Here is a 20,329-nt window from a genome sequence, read left to right as displayed (position 1 = left end):
AAGCACAGTTTATTTAAGTCTTTGTGCTGGACGGCCTTGCATGGATAAATCAAAACCTGAAGGAAGGATTGTGTGTGGGGGGTAGTCTCTGGAAGTAAGCCTTTCTCTTGATGGGAACGTGCTGTATAGGACTAGTCTGTTCACAGTTATGCATTCGGTCACCTACTTAAAGGGTTTGTGAAATTAAGGATTATAAGGACCACTTGCTAATGGATCATGCTCAATAAATGTGTTGCGCCATGTGTTCCTCGCCAAATAAAAATGTTTTATCACCTAGGACAGTGTCGAGGTCGCACAAATTGTCTGGTAAAAAATAACCTCTCTCACAAGGGTAAAAACATACCGATATATGCCCAGCAAACTGACCCCATGACTCTATTTCCATTGGCCCTGTGCAGTTGGCAAGGTGTGCACAGGCTAGCCCACACCAAGCCCAATATGGGCTATCCCACACCAAGCCTAGCTACTTCATAATATAGAGGCAGAGGCTCATTAGAATATTTTGGGGTGTGGTTTGCACACAGTTCTTTTTGTGCAACCATTACTGAGAGTGTTCTGTTGTGTGACGCCAAAAATATTTGATCTTGTACACTGTCAACATTGAAGTCTTTATAAAGACAAAGATGGAATCCGCAGTAGGGTGAAATTGTGCCACTGGCCGCGCCACCTCTGTAATTGTTTTTTTGTTGTTGTCAAGCTGAGGAGCATCGTGCAGCATGGTAAAAAAAAATACAGTACATATTGTGCTCTTCTAGCACACGTGCAATGATGTCCGAGGTGGAAAAAAAGTGTTGTTTGCAGTAACTTTCTTTGTTCTTGTAATATCGCAAATGGATGTGGCAGTTTCACCATTTAAGGATTCCAGCTTTAAGTACATGTGACATATTAGACTTAACATTTTCTCTAATAAAATGTATGGATGAAAGCAACAACTTGGTCGTCTTTGCTAAATACCTTAAAGCTGGAATCATTCATGGATGGGCTAGCCACATCTGTGCGATATTACAAGAACAAATAAGTTACTGAAAACAACATTGGCCATATCTGAATACCCATACTAGCGTACTACATACTTAAACTGCATAATATGTAGTCATTGTCGCATACTATTTAGCACGTACCATTTAGTAAAAAGTATGCAGTATGCCACGGCTGCAAACAACGCAGTAGCGGCTCCTGACTGGCTGAGTAGGTGTGTGGCGGAGTGCGGGTGGATTTGTCAGAATTCCAGACGTGCATCGCATTAACCAGCCTGATAATAGCTCATTTTCAATTCAATTAATTTATCTAAACTCTGAATAGAATAGGAATGTAGTTATAGGCCCTACTCAGGCTGGTTATAGGCAGACTATCACATTCGACATAAACCGTAGCCCATCTATCCTATTTAAAATGGACTGACGACAGAAACAGAATTTGGTTTCAATTTCAATATTTATTAGTGAAACCATAGTTCTGTAACATACAGTACCAGTCAAATGTTTGGACACCAACTCATTCCAAGGTTTTTCTTTATATTTTACTATATTCTAGTGGACATCAAAACTATGAAATAACATATATGGAATCATGTAATGAAAAAAAAGTGTTAAATAAAAATATCTTTTTGATTTTAGATTCTTCAAAGTAGCCATCCTTTGTCTTGATGACAGCTTTGCACACTCTTGTCTTTATCTCAATAGTAAAAAAATTAAGAATACCCCTGGAATGAGTAGGTGTCCAAACTTTTGACTGGTACTATATATAAATTAAATCAAATATCCTAGTACACATAAAACATTTTAATGTTAAAAACGAAAGGCTATTGCACAGAAAAACGTAGACAGTCGGCTGCATCGCATATTCAGAAACGCCAGACAGCAACATAAAACTTTGTCCCCCTATACCAAACGTGATCACGACATGCAGGTTAAAATATCAAAACAAACTCTGAACCAATTACATTAATTTGGGGACAGGTCGAAATGCATTAAACATGTATGGCAATTTAGCTAGTTAGCTTGCACTTGCTAGCTAATTTGTTCTATTTAACTAGCTTGCTGTTGCTAGCTAATTTGTCCTGGAATATAAACATTGAGTTATTTTACCTGAAATGCACAAGGTCCTCTACTTTGACAATTAATCCACACATAAAACGGCCAACGGAATCCTTTCTAGTCATCTCTCCTCCTTCCAGGCTTTTTCATCTTTGAACTTATATGTGATCGCATCTAAACTTTCATAGTATTACCACGACCACTGGCAACACAGTTCGTCTTTCAATCACCCACGTGGTTATAACCATTGAGGAGATGGCACGTGGGTACCTGCTTCAATAAACCAACGAGGAGATGGGAGAGGCAGGACTTTCAGCTCGATCTGCATCAGAAATAGAAAGGAGTTCTATCTTAACCCTTGGCATCGCAGATGCTCGTTGGCGGCGCGCAAGCAGTGTGGGTGCAATAATTGAATAACATGGATTTCTACATTTATTTCGCGACGCCTGTGCACCCGACGTGTCCGGTCTGGTCAGCATGTAAAGCACTGATAATTGGAAACGAGATCAGACTAACTGCTGAAGCTTGATCCATTCTTAAATAATTAAATACGTAGCCTAGCCTACAAAACTAAAACTAACAATATTAAAATCATGGTGTATGTTATATTTTTATATTGATTAACATCAATAATGCAGCCACATCCTGAGTCCCCGCTGCTGACACATTCAGAAATCAAAAGATGGTTTATTATTTTGTTTTAAAGCTCTGACAAAGGCCAAGCTAACAAGAAACACTTTTCAATGAGAAAACAAAAAACGTACGATGCAATTATCTTGTTAATTTGAAGGAGAACAAAAACTACTTGGCCTACTATTGAACACCACGCAGAAACATCGCTATTCGGCACCATTTAAGTAGCCCAGTTGTATTGTTTGGCTACTTGAAGAGAACTAGGGACTATTACTCGCAGCCCACCTCTTCCAATGCCGATATGCCAGATGAAGAGCCAAAATTAGCATAACATCCTGGCATTTAAGCATACTCGCTTTTAGAAAATTCACATACTATGCAACATTTTTATTTTCGCATACTGAAAATACGTCATGCGTGATGGCGTTGTTTCCTGCTATTCATTAATTTCGGTAGCGCATCCCCATATCTAATTGATCAGCTGTTGTCAAAGCCAAAAGTATTATGACATCCGTGCATTTTAAAGTATACTAGATTTTCGAAATGTCACATACTATTAAACTTTATTTTTCCACATACTCAAACGGCCTCCTATTTAGGATGCAAATATGGGTATTCAGACATTGCCATCGTTTTCCCCCTTGGACATCATTGCAATGCACGCACATTGGAGCCAATGTGGAGCCGATAAACAAATTTGCCTCAGCCAAATGTAGCCAGCCTATATATATATTTCAGACCACATTGGGCCCATGTCGTGCCAATGTGGGCATGTTTGCTGGGTAGTGTATAGGTTGTAGTATCGAGCTGAAAGTACACTGAACAAAAATATAAATGCAACATGCAACAATTTAAAAGATTTTACTGCGTTACAGTCATATAAGGAAATCAGTCAATTGAAATCAATTCATTCATCTATGGCCTGGGCAGGGTCGCAGCCATGGGTGGGCATAGGCCCCTAAACTTGAGAGACAGATCCACCTATTCATTAGTCCCTAATCTATGGATTTCACATGAATGGGAATACAGATATGCATCTATTGGTCACAGCTACCTTCTTTTTTTTTTAAAGGTAGGGGCGTGGATCAGAAAACCTGTTAGTATCTGGTGTGACCACAGTTTGCCTCATGCAGCGTGACACATCTCGTTCACATAGACTTGATCAGGCTGTTGATTGTGTCATGTGGAATGTTGTCTGACTCCTCTTTCAATGGCTGTGTGAAGTTGCTGGATATTGTTGGAAACCGGAACATGGTGTCATACACGTTGATCCAGAGCATCCCAAACATGTGACATGTCTGGTAAATATGCAGGCCATGGAAGAACAGGAACATTTTCAGCTTCCAGGAATTGTGTACAGATCCTTCCGACAGGGGGCCATGCATTATCATGCTGAAACACGAGGCGATGGCGGCAGATGAATGGTATGACAATGGGCCTCAGGGTCTCATAACAGTATCTCTGTGCATTCAAATTACCATCTATAAATTGTGTTCCTTGTCCGTAGCTTATGCCTGCCCATACCATAACCCCACCTCCACCATGGGGCATTCTGTTCACAACCTTGATCAGCAAACCGCTCACCCACATGATGCCATATACGCTACGCTGTCTGAGAGACTCTATCGGAGTCGGTGCAGCCAGCTGGTTTCTTCACGCATCGCGCCAACAGAAACAACCATCTTTCCGGTAAGAAGAGGGGTAAAGAAGGTGTAAGAAAAGGGGCAGGGGTTATGCCTTATGATTTAACTAGACGTGGTGTGATCATAACAACATACAGGAACTCAAGTCCTTCTGTTCACCTGAATTCCTCACAATCAAATGTCGACCGCATTATCTACCAAGGGAATTCTCTTCGATTATAATCACAGCAGTATATATCCCCCCCCCAAGCAGATACATCGATGGTCCTGAACAAACTTTATTTGACTCTATGCAAACTGGAAACCACATATCCTGAGGCTGCATTCATTGTAGCAGGGGATTTTAACAAAGCTAATCTGAAAACAAGACTCCCTAAATTGTATCAGCATATCGATTGCGCAACCAGGCCGGGTAAAACCCTAGATCATTGTTATTCTAACTTCCGTGACGCAGATAAGGCCCTCCCCCTCCCTCCTTTCGGAAAAGCTGACCACGACTCCATTTTGTTGCTCCCAGCCTACAGACAGAAACTAAAACAAGAAGCTCCCGTGCTCAGGTCTGTTCAACGCTGGTCCGACCAATCTGATTCCACGCTTCAAGACTGCTTCGATCACGTGGATTGGGATATGTTCCGCATTGCACCCAACAACAACATTGACGAATACGCTGATTCGGTGAGCAAGTTCATTAGAAAGTGCATTGACAATGTCGTACCCATAGAAACGATTAAAACATTCCCAAACCAGAAACCGTGGATTGATGGCAGCATTCGCGGGAAACTGAAAGAGCGAACCACTGCTTTTAACCAGGGCAAGGTGACCGGAAACATGACCGAATACAAACAGTGTAGCTATTCCCTCCGCAAGGCAATCAAACAAGCTAAGTGTCAGTATAGAGACAAAGTAGAGTCGCAATTCAACGGCTCAGACACAAGAGGTATGTGGCAGGGTCTACAGTCAATCACGGATTACAAAAAGAAAACCAGTCCCGTCGGGGACCAGGATGTCTTGCTCCCAGACAGACTAAAGCACTTTTTTGCCCGCTTTGAGGACAATACAGTGCCACTGACACGGCCCGCAACCAAAACCTACGGACTCTCCTTCACTGCAGCCGACATGAGTAAATCATTTAAACGTGTTAACCCTCGCAAGGCTGCAGGCCCAGACAGCATCCCCAGCCGCGTCCTCAGAGCATGCGCAGACCAGCTAGCTGGTGTGTTTACGGACATATTCAATCATCCTTATCCCAGTCTGCTGTTCCCACATGCTTCAAGGGGGCCATCATTGTCCCTGTTCCTAAGAAAGCTAAGGTAACTGAGATAAACGACTACCGCCCCGTAGCACTCACTTCCATCATCATGAAGTGCTTTGAGAGACTAGTCAAGGACCATATCACCTCCACCCTACCTGACACCCACTCCAATTTGCTTACCGCCCAAATAGGTCCACAGACGACGCAATCGCAACCACACTGCACACTGCCCTAACCCATCTGGACAAGAGGAATACCTATGTAAGAATACTGTTCATCGACTACAGCTCAGCATTTAACACCATAGTACCCTCCAAACTCGTCACCAAGCTCGAGACCCTGGGTCTCGACCCCGCCCTGTGCAACTGGGTACTGGACTTCCTGACGGGCCGCCCTCAGGTGGTGAGGGTAGGTAACATCTCCACCCCGCTGATCCTCAACACTGGGGCCCCTCAAGGGTGCGTTCTGAGCCCTCTCCTGTACTCCCTGTTCACCCACGACTGCGTGGTCATGCACGCCTCCAACTCAATCATCAAGTTTGCGGACGACACTACAGTGGTAGGCTTGATTACCAACAATGACGAGACGGCCTACAGGGAGGAGGAGAGGGCCCTCGGAGTGTAGTGTCAGGAAAAAAACCTCACACTCAACGTCAACAAAACAAAGGAGATGATTGCTGTTTCCTGAAGTCCACAGAGGGAGCATCCCCCCTATCCACATCGACGGGACAGTAGTGGAGAGCGTAGTAAGTTTTAAGTTCCTCGGGGTACACATCACAGACAAACTGAATTGGTCCACCCACACAGACAGTGTCGTGAAGAAGGCGCCGCAGCGCCTCTTCAACCTCAGGAGGCTGAAGACATTTGGCTTGTCACCAAAAGCACTCACAAACTTCTACAGATGCACAATCGAGAGCATCCTGTCGGGCTGTATCACCGCCTGGTGCGGCAACTGCTCTGCCCACAACCGTAAGGCTCTCCAGAGGGTAGCGAGGTCTGCACAACGCATCACCGGGGGCAAACTACCTGCCCTCCAGGACACCTACACCACCCGATGTCACAGGAAGACCATAAAGATCATCAAGGACAACAACCACCTGAGCCACTGCCTGTTCACCCCGCTATCATCCAGAAGGCGATGTCAGTACAGGTGCATCAAAGCAGGGACCGAGAGACTGAAAAACAGCTTCTATCTCAAGGCCATCAGACTGTTAAACAGCCACCCTTAACATTGAGTGGCTGCTGCCAACACACTGACTCAACTGACTCAACTCCAGCCACTTTAATAATGGAAATTGATGGAAAGATTATATCACTAGCCACTTTAAACAATGCTACTTAATATTATGTTTACATACCCTACATTACTCATCTCATATGTATATGTATGCACTGTACTCTATGTATATACTGTACTCATCTACTGCATCTTTATGTAATACATGTATCACTAGTCACTTTAAACTATGCCACTTTGTTTACATACCCTACATTACTCATCTGACATGTATATACTGTACTCGAAACCATCTACTGCATCTTGCCTATGCCGTTCTGTACCATCACTCATTCATATATCTTTTTGTACAAATTCTTTAACTAGAAGCACAAGCATTTTGCTACACTCGCATTAACATCTGCTACGTTCTGACCATAGTTATTTTGTGTTTTCCTTGTTTTAGTGTTGGTCAGGACGTAAGCTGGGTGGGCATTCTATGTTGTGTGTCTAGGTTGTTTTTTCTGTGTTTGGCCTAGTATGGTTCTCAATCAGAGGCAGGTGTCCTTAGTTGTCTCTGATTGAGAATCATACTTAGGTAGCCTGGGTTTCACTGGGTTTTTGTGGGTGATTGTTTCCGTGTCTGTGTTTTACACCACATGGTACTGTTTTCGGTTATCACATTTGTTGTTTTTGTAAATTGAAGTGTTCAGTTTGGATTTATTATTAAATAAGATGAACACTAACCACCCTGCGCTTTGGTCCTCTCCTTCAATGGAAGAAAACAGTTACAATGTGACAAATACATTTGATTTGATTTTATGACAATGGGCTTCAGGATCTCATCACGGTATCTCTGTGCATTCAAATTGCCATCTATAAATTGTGTTCGTTGTCCGTAGCTTATGCTTATGCTGTTCACAACCTTGACATCAGCAAACCGCTCACCCACACGATGCCATACACGCTACGCTGTCTGCCATCTGCCCGGCACAGTTGAATCCGGGTTTAATCTGGGAAGAGCACCTTTCTCAAGTGTGCCAGTGGCCATCGAAGGTGGGCATTTGCCCACTGAAGTTGGTTATGACACCGAACTGCAGTCAGGTCAAGGCCCTGGTGAGGACGACAAGGACCCAGATGAGCTTCCCTGAGACGGTTTATGGACTTGGTCTGTGGTTGTGAGGCTGGTTGGACGTACTGCCAAATTCTCTAAAATGATGTTGGAGGTGGTTTATGGTAGAGAAATTAACCTTCAATTCTCTGGCAAGTTCTGGTGAATGTTCCAGCAGTCAGCATGCCAATTGCACACTCCCTTAAAACTTGAGACATCTGTGGCACTGTGTTGTGTGATAAAACCGCACATGTTAGAGTAGTGCTTTATTGTCCCCAGCACAAGGTGCATCTATGTAATGATCATGCTGTTTAATCAGATTCTTGATATGCCACACCTGTCAAGTGAATGGATTATCTTGGCAAAGGAGAAAAGCTCTAACAGGGATGTAAACAACTTAGTGCACAAAATTTGAGAGAAATAAGCTTTTACTGAATAATTCTGGGATCTGTTATTTTAGCTTGTGAAACATGGGACCAACACTTTACATATTGCATTTATATTTTTGTTAAGTCTAGTTATATTAAATTGAAGCTTTAGGTTACTGAGGTATTTACATTTTTCAGTAAACCGTGACGGTTAACCTGCAGTACGTATTAAAAAGTAGCTGAATATACATATACACATCTATGTAAATGGAGGCACATGCTATAATTCATCAAAGGTAGGCCTATATCTGTAAATCCACTCAACCATGTCAGTGTTTGAGTGTTACAATTCCCAGCACTGTAAACATGATCAATATTCCCTGTCTTCCTTCACGCACAGGTATTTGCGGAATATCACACGTAGTAAGATGAAGTGTTATAGCGGGGGTTCTGTGCTATGGCTCATGGTAAAGACCCTTTAGCAGGCTGTGTGGAATACAGAGTGCTATTAATGAAATGTGATGTGGACATACAGTATAGGCTAGGCTATGGGGGGTTGGGGGAGGCCTTTCATTCTGGAGAGAGACAACTGAGGGCTGTCACATGACTCCTGCTCCATTGTGGCTACCCGGTTTCTCTTGGGATACATGGGCTGTCGATTGATTTGAACAGTGATTACACTATTGCGCAGTCTAGGTGGACATTTTTGGAAATGGAGCGGATCATCCCCATGTATGGATTTCTGTTAACTGTCTGGTTGTCAATAACATTGTGTGTTTAATGCGCAAATTTACATTTGAAAGAACGTGTTCTTTTGAAATATAAAGGATGAGGCAAATGCTCTCTTTCAAACTGTAGACATTTCTATTGAAATCGTGACCAGATAGATGTAGTATAGTGCACAGAAAACACTTTTAAATTTTTTTTTTATCTCACTTGAATAAGGCAACCAGTACAGTGTGGATCATAACTCCTGCATTCTTGAATACTCAAGTGTGCATGAGTTTCATGGACTATTCCTAGAACAAGCAGTAATCTGTCCGTCTTTACCGGAGTGCAGAATGAACAAAAGTGGCCTGGCTGTTGACTGGCATGGAGGCATTTCAATTATACTACACTAGTGCTGACAATGCAAAGAACACACTCAGTGGTTTATGCTAAGACTAAACATTAGAGTTCAGGCTTTGGATTTACCTCAGACTGTTCCTCAGCACGCGCCACATCTTCCTGGAGAAGATTCTGTGCTGTCTGGAGGCTGTGCTTCTGTATGTCGGCCTCTGCAAGGACAAAGAAACATAATTTATTCACAGGGAATGACAGTGACAGAGGGAACAGTTAAGAAAAAGAGCCTACCAAAAGAGTGACTTATGACTAGCTCAAGACTGAGGGTGGTTTAGTCACTGAGAAACCAGGAGAGATTAAATCATTTAAAAACAAATAACCTTTCAGGGAATGAACATTTCAAAATCAGACCTCTGAAATGAAAATAGTTGGACATGTCTTCAGCAAAATATATTTGACCTAAACCTTCTCTGAATGCTTGATAAAACAAACAAGTGACCGTCCTTTTATACCCCAAAATAATAATTAAAACAAAAGGGATTGCAGAGAACATGTCTACCGTTTACCCTCACTTGTTGAAAAGACCAGAGCCTTAAATATGCAGTTTTAGAAACTGTACTTCGTACTGTAAGCATTATATGGCAACGCAGGAATTCTGATACACAGGGCTGCAGGCCAGAAGGTTGTGGCTCATGGTAAAAATCCTTGAGCAGGCTGTGTGGAATATAGAGCGTTATTAATGAAATGTGATGTGGACATACAGTATAGGCTAGGCTATGGGGGGTTGGGGGAGGCCTTTCATTCTGGAGAGAGACAACTGAGGGCTGTCACATGACTCCTGCTCTATTGTGGCTCCCCGGTTTTTTACGAGATGCATGGGCTGTCGATTGATTAAATCTGAGACATCATTAGGAATCTGGGAATGGTATTTTGAAAAGTTATGCCTACCTTAACCCAATGAGAGAAGGTCAAAAGTGATTCCCTAAAAGCTATCTGGGTTTAAACCTCTTCTATTGTACAGGAAGTCAATCAATCACATTTACAGTGGGGCAAAAAAAGTATTTAGTCAGACACCAATTGTGCAAGTTCTCCCACTTAAAAATATGAGAGAGGCCTGTAATTTTCATCATAGGTACACTTCAACTATGACAGACAAAATGAGAGAAAGAAATCCAGAAAATCACATTGTAGGATTTTAATGAATTTATTTGCAAATTATGGTGGAAAATAAGTATTTGGTCACCTACAAACAAGCTAGATTTCTGGCTCTCACAGACCTGTAACTTCTTCTTTAAGAGGCTCCTCTGTCCTCCACTCGTTACCTGTATTAATGGCACCTGTTTGAACTTGTTATCAGTATAAAAGACACCTGTCCACAACCTCAAACAGTCACACTCCAAACTCCACTATGGCCAAGACCAAAGAGCTGTCAAAGGACACCAGAAACAAAATTGTAGACCTGCACCAGGCTGGGAAGACTGAATCTGCAATAGGTAAGCAGCTTGGTTTGAAGAAATCAACTGTGGGAGCAATTATTAGGAAATGGAAGACATACAAGACCACTGATAATCTCCCTCGATCTGGGGCTCCACGCAAGATCTCACCCCTTGGGGTCAAAATAATCACAAGAACGGTGAGCAAAAATCCCAGAACCACACGGGGGGACCTAGTGAATGACCTGCAGAGAGCTGGGACCAAAGTAACAAAGCCTACCATCAGTAACACACTACGCCGTCAGGGACTCAAATCCTGCAGTGCTAGACGTGTCCCCCTGCTTAAGCCAGTACATGTCCAGGCCCGTCTGTTGTTTGCTAGAGAGCATTTGGATGATCCAGAAGAAGATTGGGAGAATATCATATGGTCAGATGAAACCAAAATATAACTTTTTGGTAAAAACTCAACTCGTCGTGTTTGGAGGACAAAGAATGCTGAGTTGCATCCAAAGAACACCATACCTACTGTGAAGCATGGGGGTGGAAACATCATGCTTTGGGGCTGTTTCTCTGCAAAGGGACCAGGACGACTGATCCGTGTAAAGGAAAGAATGAATGGGGCCATTTATCATGAGATTTTGAGTGAAAACCTCCTTTCATCAGCAAGGGCATTGAAGATGAAAAGTGGCTGGGTCTTTCAGCATGACAATGATCCCAAACACACCGCCCGGGCAACGAAGGAGTGGCTTCGTAAGAAGCATTTCAAGGTCCTGGGGTGGCCTAGCCTGTCTCCAGATCTCAACCCCATAGAAAATCTTTGGAGGGAGTTGAAAGTCCATGTTGCCCAGCAACAGCCCCAAAACATCACTGCTCTAGAGGAGATCTGCATGGAGGAATGGGCCAAAATACCAGCAACAGTGTGTGAACACCTTGTGAAGACTTACAGAAAACGTTTGACCTCTGTCATTACCAACAAAGGGTATATAACAAAGTATTGAGATAAACTTTTGTTATTGACCAAATACTTATTTTCCACCATAATTTGCAAATAAATTCATTAAAAATCCTACAATGTGATTTTCTGGATTGTTTTCCTCATTTTGTCGGTCATAGTTAAAGTGTACCTATGATGGAAATTACAGGCCTCTCATCTTTTTAAGTGGGAGAACTTGCACAATTGGTGGCTGACTAAATACTTTTTTGCCCCACTGTATGTGACAGGGTCTTCAGTCAATCACGGATTGGAGAATAAGAGCAACTCCTCCCAGCTGCCCACTGCTCTGAGGCTAGGAAACACTGTCACCACCGATAAATCCACTATAATTGAGAATTTCAATAAGCATTCCTCTACGGCTGGGCATGCTTTCCACCTGGCTACCCCTACCCGGTCAACTGCCCGGCACCCTCCACAGCAACCCACCCTATCATTTCTCCTTTACCCAAATCCAGATAGCTGATGTTCTGAAAGAGCTGCAAAATCTGGACCCCTACAAATCAGCCGAGCTAGACGATCTGGACCCTCTCTTTCTAAAATTATCTGCCAAAATTGTTACAAACCCTATTACTAGCCTGTTCAACCTCTCTTTCGTATCGTCTGAGATTCCCAAAGATTCGCAATAGGTAGCCTTGGTTTCTAAAATGATTGCCTCGCCTGGTTTATCAAATACTTCTCTGATAGAATTCAGTGTGTCAAATCAGAGGGCCTGTTGTCCGGACCTCTGGCAGTCTCTATGGGGGTGCAACAGGGTTCAATCCTCTGGCCGACTCTCTTCTCTGTATACATCAGTGATGTTGCTCTTGCTGCTGGTGATTCTCTGGTACACCTCTACGCAGACGACACCATTCTGTATACTTCTGGCCCCTCTTTGGACACTGTGTTAACTAGCCTCCAGACGAGCTTCAATGCCAAACAACTCTCCTTCTGTGGCCTCCAACTGCTCTTAAACACAGGGGAAACTAAATGCATGCTATTCAACCGATCCCTGCCGCACCTGCTCACCCGACCAGCATCACTACTCTGGACGGCTCTGACTTAGAATACGTGGACAACTACAAATAACTAGGTGTCTGGTTAGACTGTAGACTCACATTCAGCATCCAACCCAAAATTAAATCTAGAATTGGCTTCCTATATCGCAACAAAGCATCCTTCACTCATGCTGCCAAACATACCCTCGTAAAACTGACCATCCTACCGATCCTCGACTTCGGTGATGTCATCTACAAAATAGCCTCCAACACTCTACTCAACAAACCGGATGCAGTCTATCACAGTGCCATCTGTTTTGTCAGCAAAGCCCCATACACAACCCACCATTGCAACCTGAAAAAAAAGAATCTCTGAAGTTGGAGACTCATATCTCCCTCACTAGCTTTAAGCTTCAACCAGGATCTCAGCGATCACTGCCTCATTGCCTGTATCCGCTACGGAGCCGCAGTCAAACGACCACCCCTCATCACTGTCAAACGCTCCCTAAAACACTTCTGTGAGCAGGCCTTTCTAATCGACCTGGCCCGGATATCCTGGAAGGACATTGACCTCATCCCGTCAGTTGAGGATGCCTGGTCATTCTTTAAAAGTAACTTCCTCACCATTTTAGATAATTATGCTCCGTTCAAAAAATGCAGAACTAAGAACAGATACAGCCCTTGGTTCACTCCAGACCTGACTGCCCTTGACCAGCACAAAAACATTCTGTGGCGGACTGCAATAGCATCGAATAGTCCCCGCGATATGCAACTGTTCAGGGAAGTCAGGAACCAATACACGCAGTCAGTCAGGAAAGCTAAGGCCAGCTTCTTCAGGCAGAAGTTTGCATCCTGTAGCTCCAACTCCAAAACGTTCTGGGACACTGAAGTCCATGGAAAACAAGAGCACCTCCTCCCAGCTGCCCACTGCACTGAGGCTAGGTAACACGGTCACCACCGATAAATCCATGATTATCGAAAACTTCAACAAGCATTTCTCAACTGCTGGCCATGCCTTCCGCCTGGCTACTCCAACCTCGGCCAACAGCTCCCCCCCCCCCCCCCGCAGCTCCTCACCCAAGCCTCTCCAGGTTCTTCTTTACCCAAATCCAGATAGCAGATGTTCTGAAAGAGCTGCAAAATCTGGACCCGTATAAATCAGCTGGGCTTGACAATCTGGACCCTCTATTTCTGAAACTATCCGCCACCATTGTCGCAACCCCTATTACCAGCCTGTTCAACCTCTCTTTCATATAGTCTGAGATCCCCAAGGATTGGAAAGCTGCCGCAGTCATCCCCCTCTTCAAAGGGGGAGACACCCTGGACCCAAACTGTTACAGACCTATATCCATCCTGCCCTGCCTATCAAAGGTCTTCGAAAGCCAAGTCAACAAACAGGTCACTGACCATCTCGAATCCCACTGTACCTTCTCCACTATGCAATCTGGTTTCCGAGCTGGTCACGGGTGCACTTCAGCCACACTCAAGGTACTAAACGATATCATAACCGCCATCGATAAAAGACAGTACTGTGCAGCCGTATTCGTCGACCAGGCCAAGGCTTTTGACTCTGTCAATCACCGTATTCTTATCGGCAGACTCAGTAGCCTCGGTTTTTTGGATGACTGCCTTGCCTGGTTCACCAATTACATTGCAGACAGAGTTCAGTGTGTCAAATCGGAGGGCATGCTGTCCGGTCCTCTGGCAGTCTCTATGGGGGTGCCACAGGGTTCAATTCTCGGGCTGACTCTTTTCTCTGTATATATCAACCATGTTGCTCTTGCTGCGGGCGATTCCCTGATCCACCTCTACGCAGACGACACCATTCTATATACTTTCGGCCCGTCATTGGACACTGTGCTATCTAACCTCCAAACGAGCTTCAATGCCATACAACACTCCTTCCGTGGCCTCCAACTGCTCTTAAACGCTAGTAAAACCAAATGCATGCTTTTCAACCGATCGCTGCCTGCACCCGCATGCCCGACTAGCATCACCACCCTGGATGGTTCCGACCTTGAATATGTGGACATCTATAAGTACCTAGGTGTCTGGCTAGACTGCAAACTCTCCTTCCAGACCCATATCAAGCATCTCCAAACGAAAATCAAATCAAGAGTCGGCTTTCTATTCCGCAACAAATCCTCCTTCACTCACGCCGCCAAGCCCTAGTAAAACTGACTATCCTACCAATCCTCGACTTCGGCAATGTCATCTACAAAATTGCTTCCAACACTCTACTCAGCAAACTGGATGCAGTTTATCACAGTGCCATCCGTTTTGTCACTAAAGCACCTTATACTACCCACCACTGCGACTTGTATGCTCTAGTCGGCTGGCCCTCGCTACATATTCGTCGCCAGACCCACTGGCTCCAGGTCATCTACAAGGCTATGCTAGGTAAAGCTCCGCCTTATCTCAGTTCACTGGTCACGATGGCAACACCCATCCGTAGCACGCGCTCCAGCAGGTGTATTTCACTAATCATCCCTAAAGCTAACACCGTTCTGTCTCCGAGCCTTTCGTTCCAGTACTCTGCTGCCTGTGACTGGAACGAATTGCAGAAATCGCTGAAGTTGGAGACTTATCTCCCTCACCAACTTCAAACATCATTACATTTACATTACATTTACATTTAAGTCATTTAGCAGACGCTCTTATCCAGAGCGACTTACAAATTGGCTATCTGAGCAGCTAACCGATCGCTGCAGCTGTACATAATCTATTGGTAAATAGCCCACCCATTTTCACCTACCTCATCCCCACAGTAATTGATTTACTTTTCTGCTCTTTTGCACACCAATATCTCTACCTGTACATGATCATCTGATCATTTATCACTCCAGTGTTAATCTGCAATATTGTAATTATTCGCCTACCTCCTCATGCCTTTTGCACACAGTGTATATAGACTCCCCTTTTTTCCTACTGTGTTATTGACTTGTTAATTGTTTACTCCATGTGTAACTCTGTGTTGTCTGTTCACACTGCTATGCTTTATCTTGGCCAGGTCGCAGTTGCAAATGAGAACTTGTTCTCAACTAGCCTACCTGGTTAAATAAAGGTTAAATAAAAAAATATATATAAAATAAGCACCAGCTGTCAGAGCAGCTCACAGATCACTGCACCTGTACATAGATGGGCTTTTCACAGACTGGCTATCTACCTCATCCCCATACAGTATTTATTTATCTTGCTCCTTTGCACCCCAGTATCTCTACTTGCACATTCATCTTCTGCACATCTACCATTCCAGTGTTTCAAATGCTATATTGTAATTACTTCTCCACCATGGCCTATTTATTGCCTTAACTCCCTTATTTGACCTCATTTCAACTCACTGTTCATAGACATTTTTTTTTGTTCCGCTGTATTATTGACTATGTTTTGTTTATTCCATGTGTAACTCTGTGTTGTTGTATGTGTCGAATTGCTATGCTTTATCTTGGCCAGGTCGCAGTTGCAAATGAGAACTTGTTCTCAACTAGCCTACCTGGTTAAATAAAGGTAAAAGAAAATAAAAAACAAAAAGAAAACCAGCCCCGTCGCGGACATCGATGTCTTGCTCCCAAACAAACTAAACAACTTCTTTGCTCACTTTGAGGACAATACAGTGCCACTGACACAGCCTCCACCAAAACTTGCGGGCTCTCCTTCACCGCAGCCAACGTGAGTAAAACATTTAAATGTGTTAACCCTCGGCTAAGAAAGCTAAGGTAACTGAGCTAAATGACTACCGCTCCGTAGCACTCACTTCCATCATCATGAAGTTCTTTGAGAGACTAGTCAAGGATCATATCACCACCCTACCTGACACCCTAGACCCACTCCAATTTGATTACCACCCCAATAGGTCCACAGACGACGCAATCGCAATCACACTGCACACTGCCCTAACCCATCTGGACAAGAGGAAAACCTATGTAAGGATGCTGTTCATCGATTACAGCTCAGCATTTAACACCATAGTACCCTCCAAACTCGTCATCAAGCTCGAGACCCTAGGTCTCGACCCCGCCCTGTGCAACTGGGTCCTGGACTTTGACGGGCCGCCCTCAGGTGGTGAGGGTAGGTAACAACATCTCCACCCCGCTGATCCTCAACACTGGGGCCCCACAAGGGTGCGTTGTCAGCCCTCTCCTGTACTCCCTGTTCACCCATCACTGCTTGGCCATGCACGCCTCTAACTCAATCATCAAGTTTGCAGACGACGGTGGTAGGTTTGACATGATCGTGGACTTCAGGAAACAGCAGAGGGAGCACCCCCCTATCCACATTGACAGGACAGTAGTGGAGAAGGTGTACATTTTTAAGTTCCTCGGTGTACACATCACGGACAAACTGTAATGGTCCACCCACACAGACAGCGTGGTGAAGAAGGCACAACAGCGCCTCATCAACCTCAGGAGGCTAAAGAAATTTGTCTTGTCACCAAAAACACACAAACTTTATCACCGCCTGGTACACAACCACAACTGTAAACCTCTCCAGATAGTAGTGAGGTCTGCACAACGCATCACCGAGGGCAAACTACCTGCCCTCCAGGACACCTACACCACCCGAAGACACAGGAAGGCCAAAAAGATCATCAAGGACAACAACCACCCAAGCCACTGCCTGTTCACCCTGCTATCATCCAGAAGGTGAGTTCAGTACAAGTGAATCAAAGCTTGGACCTGAGTAACTGAAAAACAGCTTCTATCTCAAGGCCATCAGACTGTTAAACAGCCATCACTATCATTGAGTGGCTGCTGCCACCATACGGACTCAAATCTTTAGCCACTTTAATAATAAAAAATCGGATGTAATAAATGTATCACTAGTCACTTTAAACAATGCCACTTTATATAATGTTTACATACCCTGCATTACTCATCACATATGTACAGTTGAAGTCGGAAGTTTATATACACTTAGGATCGAGTCATTAAAACTAGTTTTTCAACCACTCCACAAATTTCTTGTTAACAAATTATAGTTTTGGCAAGTCTGTTAGGACATCTACTTTGTGCATGACACAAGTAATTTTTCCGTCAATAGTTTACATACAAGATTATTTCACTTATAATTCACTGTACCGCAATTCTAGTGGGTCAGAAGTTTACATACACTAAGTTGACTGTGCCTTCAAACAGGTTAGAAAAGTCCAGAAAATGATGTCATGGCTTTAGAAGCTTCTGATAGGCTAATTGACATAATTTGAGTCAATTGGAGGTGTACATGTGGATGTATTTCAAGGCTTACTTTCTAACTCTGTGCCTTTTTGCTTGACATCATGGGAAAATCAAAGGAAATCAGCCAAAAACAATTGTAGACCTCCACAAGTATGGTTCATCCTTGGGAGCAATTTCCAAACACCTGAAGGTACTACGTTCATCTGTACAAACAATAGTACGCAAGTATAAACACCATAGGACCACGCAGCCGTCATACTGGTCAGGAAGGAGACGCGTTCTGTCTCCTAGCAAGTATAAACACCATAGGACCACGCAGCCGTCATACCGGTCAGGAAGGAGACGCGTTCTGTCTCCTAGCAAGTATAAACACCATAGGACCACGCAGCCGTCATACCGGTCAGGAAGGAGATGCGTTCTGTCGCCTAGAGATCAATGTACTTCTGTGCAGAAGTGCAAATAAATCCCAGAACAACAGCCAAGGACATTGTGAAGATGCTGGAGGAAACAGGCACAAAAGTATCTATATCCACAGTAAACAAGTCCTATATCGACATAACCTGAAAGCATGATCAGCAAAGAAGAAGCCACTGCTCCAAAACTGCCATAAAAAAGACAGACTGGTTTGCAACTGCACACGGAGACAAAGATCGTACTTTTTGGAGAAATGTACTCTGGTCTGATGAAACAAAAATAGAACAGTTTCGCCATAGTGACCATCCTAATGTTTGGAGGAAAAAGGGGGAGGCTTGCAAGCCGAAGAACACCATCCCAACCGTGATGCATGGGGGTGGCAGTATCGTGTTGTGGGGGTGCTTTGCTGCAGGAGGGACTGGTGCACTTCACAAAATAGATGGCATCATGAGGTAGGAAACTTATGTAGATATATTGAAGCAACATCTCAAGACATCAATCAGGAAACAAAAGCTTGGTTGCAAATGGGTCTTCCAAATGGATAATGACCCCAAGCATACTTCCAAAGTTGTGGCAAAATGTCTTAAGGACAACAAATTCAAGGTACTGGAGTGGCCATCACAAAGCCCTGACCTCAATCCCATAGAAAACGTGTGGGCAGAACAGAAAAAGCGTGTGCGAGCAAGAAGGCCTACAAACCTGACTCAGTTACACCAGCTCTGCCAGGAGGAATGGGCCAAAATTCGCCCAACTTATTGTGGGAAGCTTGTGGAAGGCTACCTGAAACGTTTGACCCAAGTTAAACCATTTAAAGGCAATGCTACCAAATACTAATTGAGTGTATGTAAACTTCTGACCCACTGGGAATGTGATGAAAGAAATAAAAGCTGAAATATCATTCTCTCTACTATTTTTCTGACATTTCACATTCTTAAAATAAAGTGTTGATCCTAACTGACCTAAAACAGGGTATTTTTACTATGATTAAATGTCAGGAATTGTAAAAAACTGAGTTTAAATGTATTTGGCTAAAATGCTGACTAGACCGGATACATCGTGTGCGCGAGCATCGCAAAATAAATTGAGAAATCCATGTTATTCAATTATTTGATTATTGCACCCACACTGCTCGCGGGCGTCAACGAGCATCTGCGTTGCCAAGGGCTAAAATAGAAGTCATCTTATTTCTGATGCAGATCGCACTGAAAGTCCTGCCTCTCCCATCTCATTGGTTTATAGAAGCAGGTGCCATTTCCTCATTGGTTATACCCACGTGGGTGATTGAAAGATGAAATGTTTTACCGGTTGTCGTGGTAAAATGTAGATGCCAATCACCATATAAGTTCAAAAATGAAAAGGCCTGGAAGGAGGAGAGATGACTAGAAAGGATTCGGTTGGCCGTTTTATGTGTGGATTAATTGTCGGAGTAGAAGACCTTGTGCATTTCAGGTAAAATAACAACTCAATGTTTATATCCCAGGACAAATTAGCTAGCAACAGCAAGCTAGCTAAATAGGACAAATTAGCTAGCAAGTGCATGTTAACTAGCCATACATGTTTAATGCTTTTCGACCTGTCCCCAAATGAATGTAATTGGTTCAGAGTTTGTTTTGATATTTTAACCTGTGTGTCGAGATCGCGTTTGGTGTAGGGGGACAAAATACATTTATGCACAATGGCGCACACGCGCAACCGATTTTGGTTCCATGTAAGGTGTATGTAAACTTCCAACTTCAACTGTATATACTGTACTCTATACCATCTATTGCCTATGCTGTACGGCCATTGTTCATCCATATATTTATATGTACATATTTTTATTAATTCCTTTACACCGGTGTGTATCAGGTAGTTGTTGTGAAATTGTTCGATTACTTGTTAGATTTTACTGCATGGTTGGAACTAGAAGCACAAGCATTTCGCTACACTCGCATTAACATCTGCTAACCATGTGTATGTGACCAATAAAATGGATTTGGATTTGATTTCATGTACAGTAAACTTGTACTGCACAACAAAT

General features: G+C 43.6%; 1 protein-coding gene across 1 annotated transcript in view; it reads right to left on the bottom strand.

The window, feature by feature from the left end:
* The window catches only part of LOC124011433 (vacuolar protein sorting-associated protein 37D-like), a 54,621-nt gene that overhangs the window by 1,840 nt on the left and 32,452 nt on the right, over positions 1-20,329 (bottom strand). Inside the window, exon 3 of the mRNA XM_046324805.1 lies at positions 9,453-9,535. Coding sequence (XP_046180761.1) covers positions 9,453-9,535 — 83 coding nt within the window. The remainder of the gene's footprint in view (positions 1-9,452; positions 9,536-20,329) is intronic.

The sequence above is a fragment of the Oncorhynchus gorbuscha genome, linkage group LG02 (genome assembly GCF_021184085.1).
Source record: "Oncorhynchus gorbuscha isolate QuinsamMale2020 ecotype Even-year linkage group LG02, OgorEven_v1.0, whole genome shotgun sequence".
Taxonomy (NCBI): domain Eukaryota; kingdom Metazoa; phylum Chordata; class Actinopteri; order Salmoniformes; family Salmonidae; genus Oncorhynchus; species Oncorhynchus gorbuscha.
The sequence above is the reverse complement of the archived record's forward strand: the minus strand, read 5'-3'. Positions and strand labels throughout refer to the sequence as shown.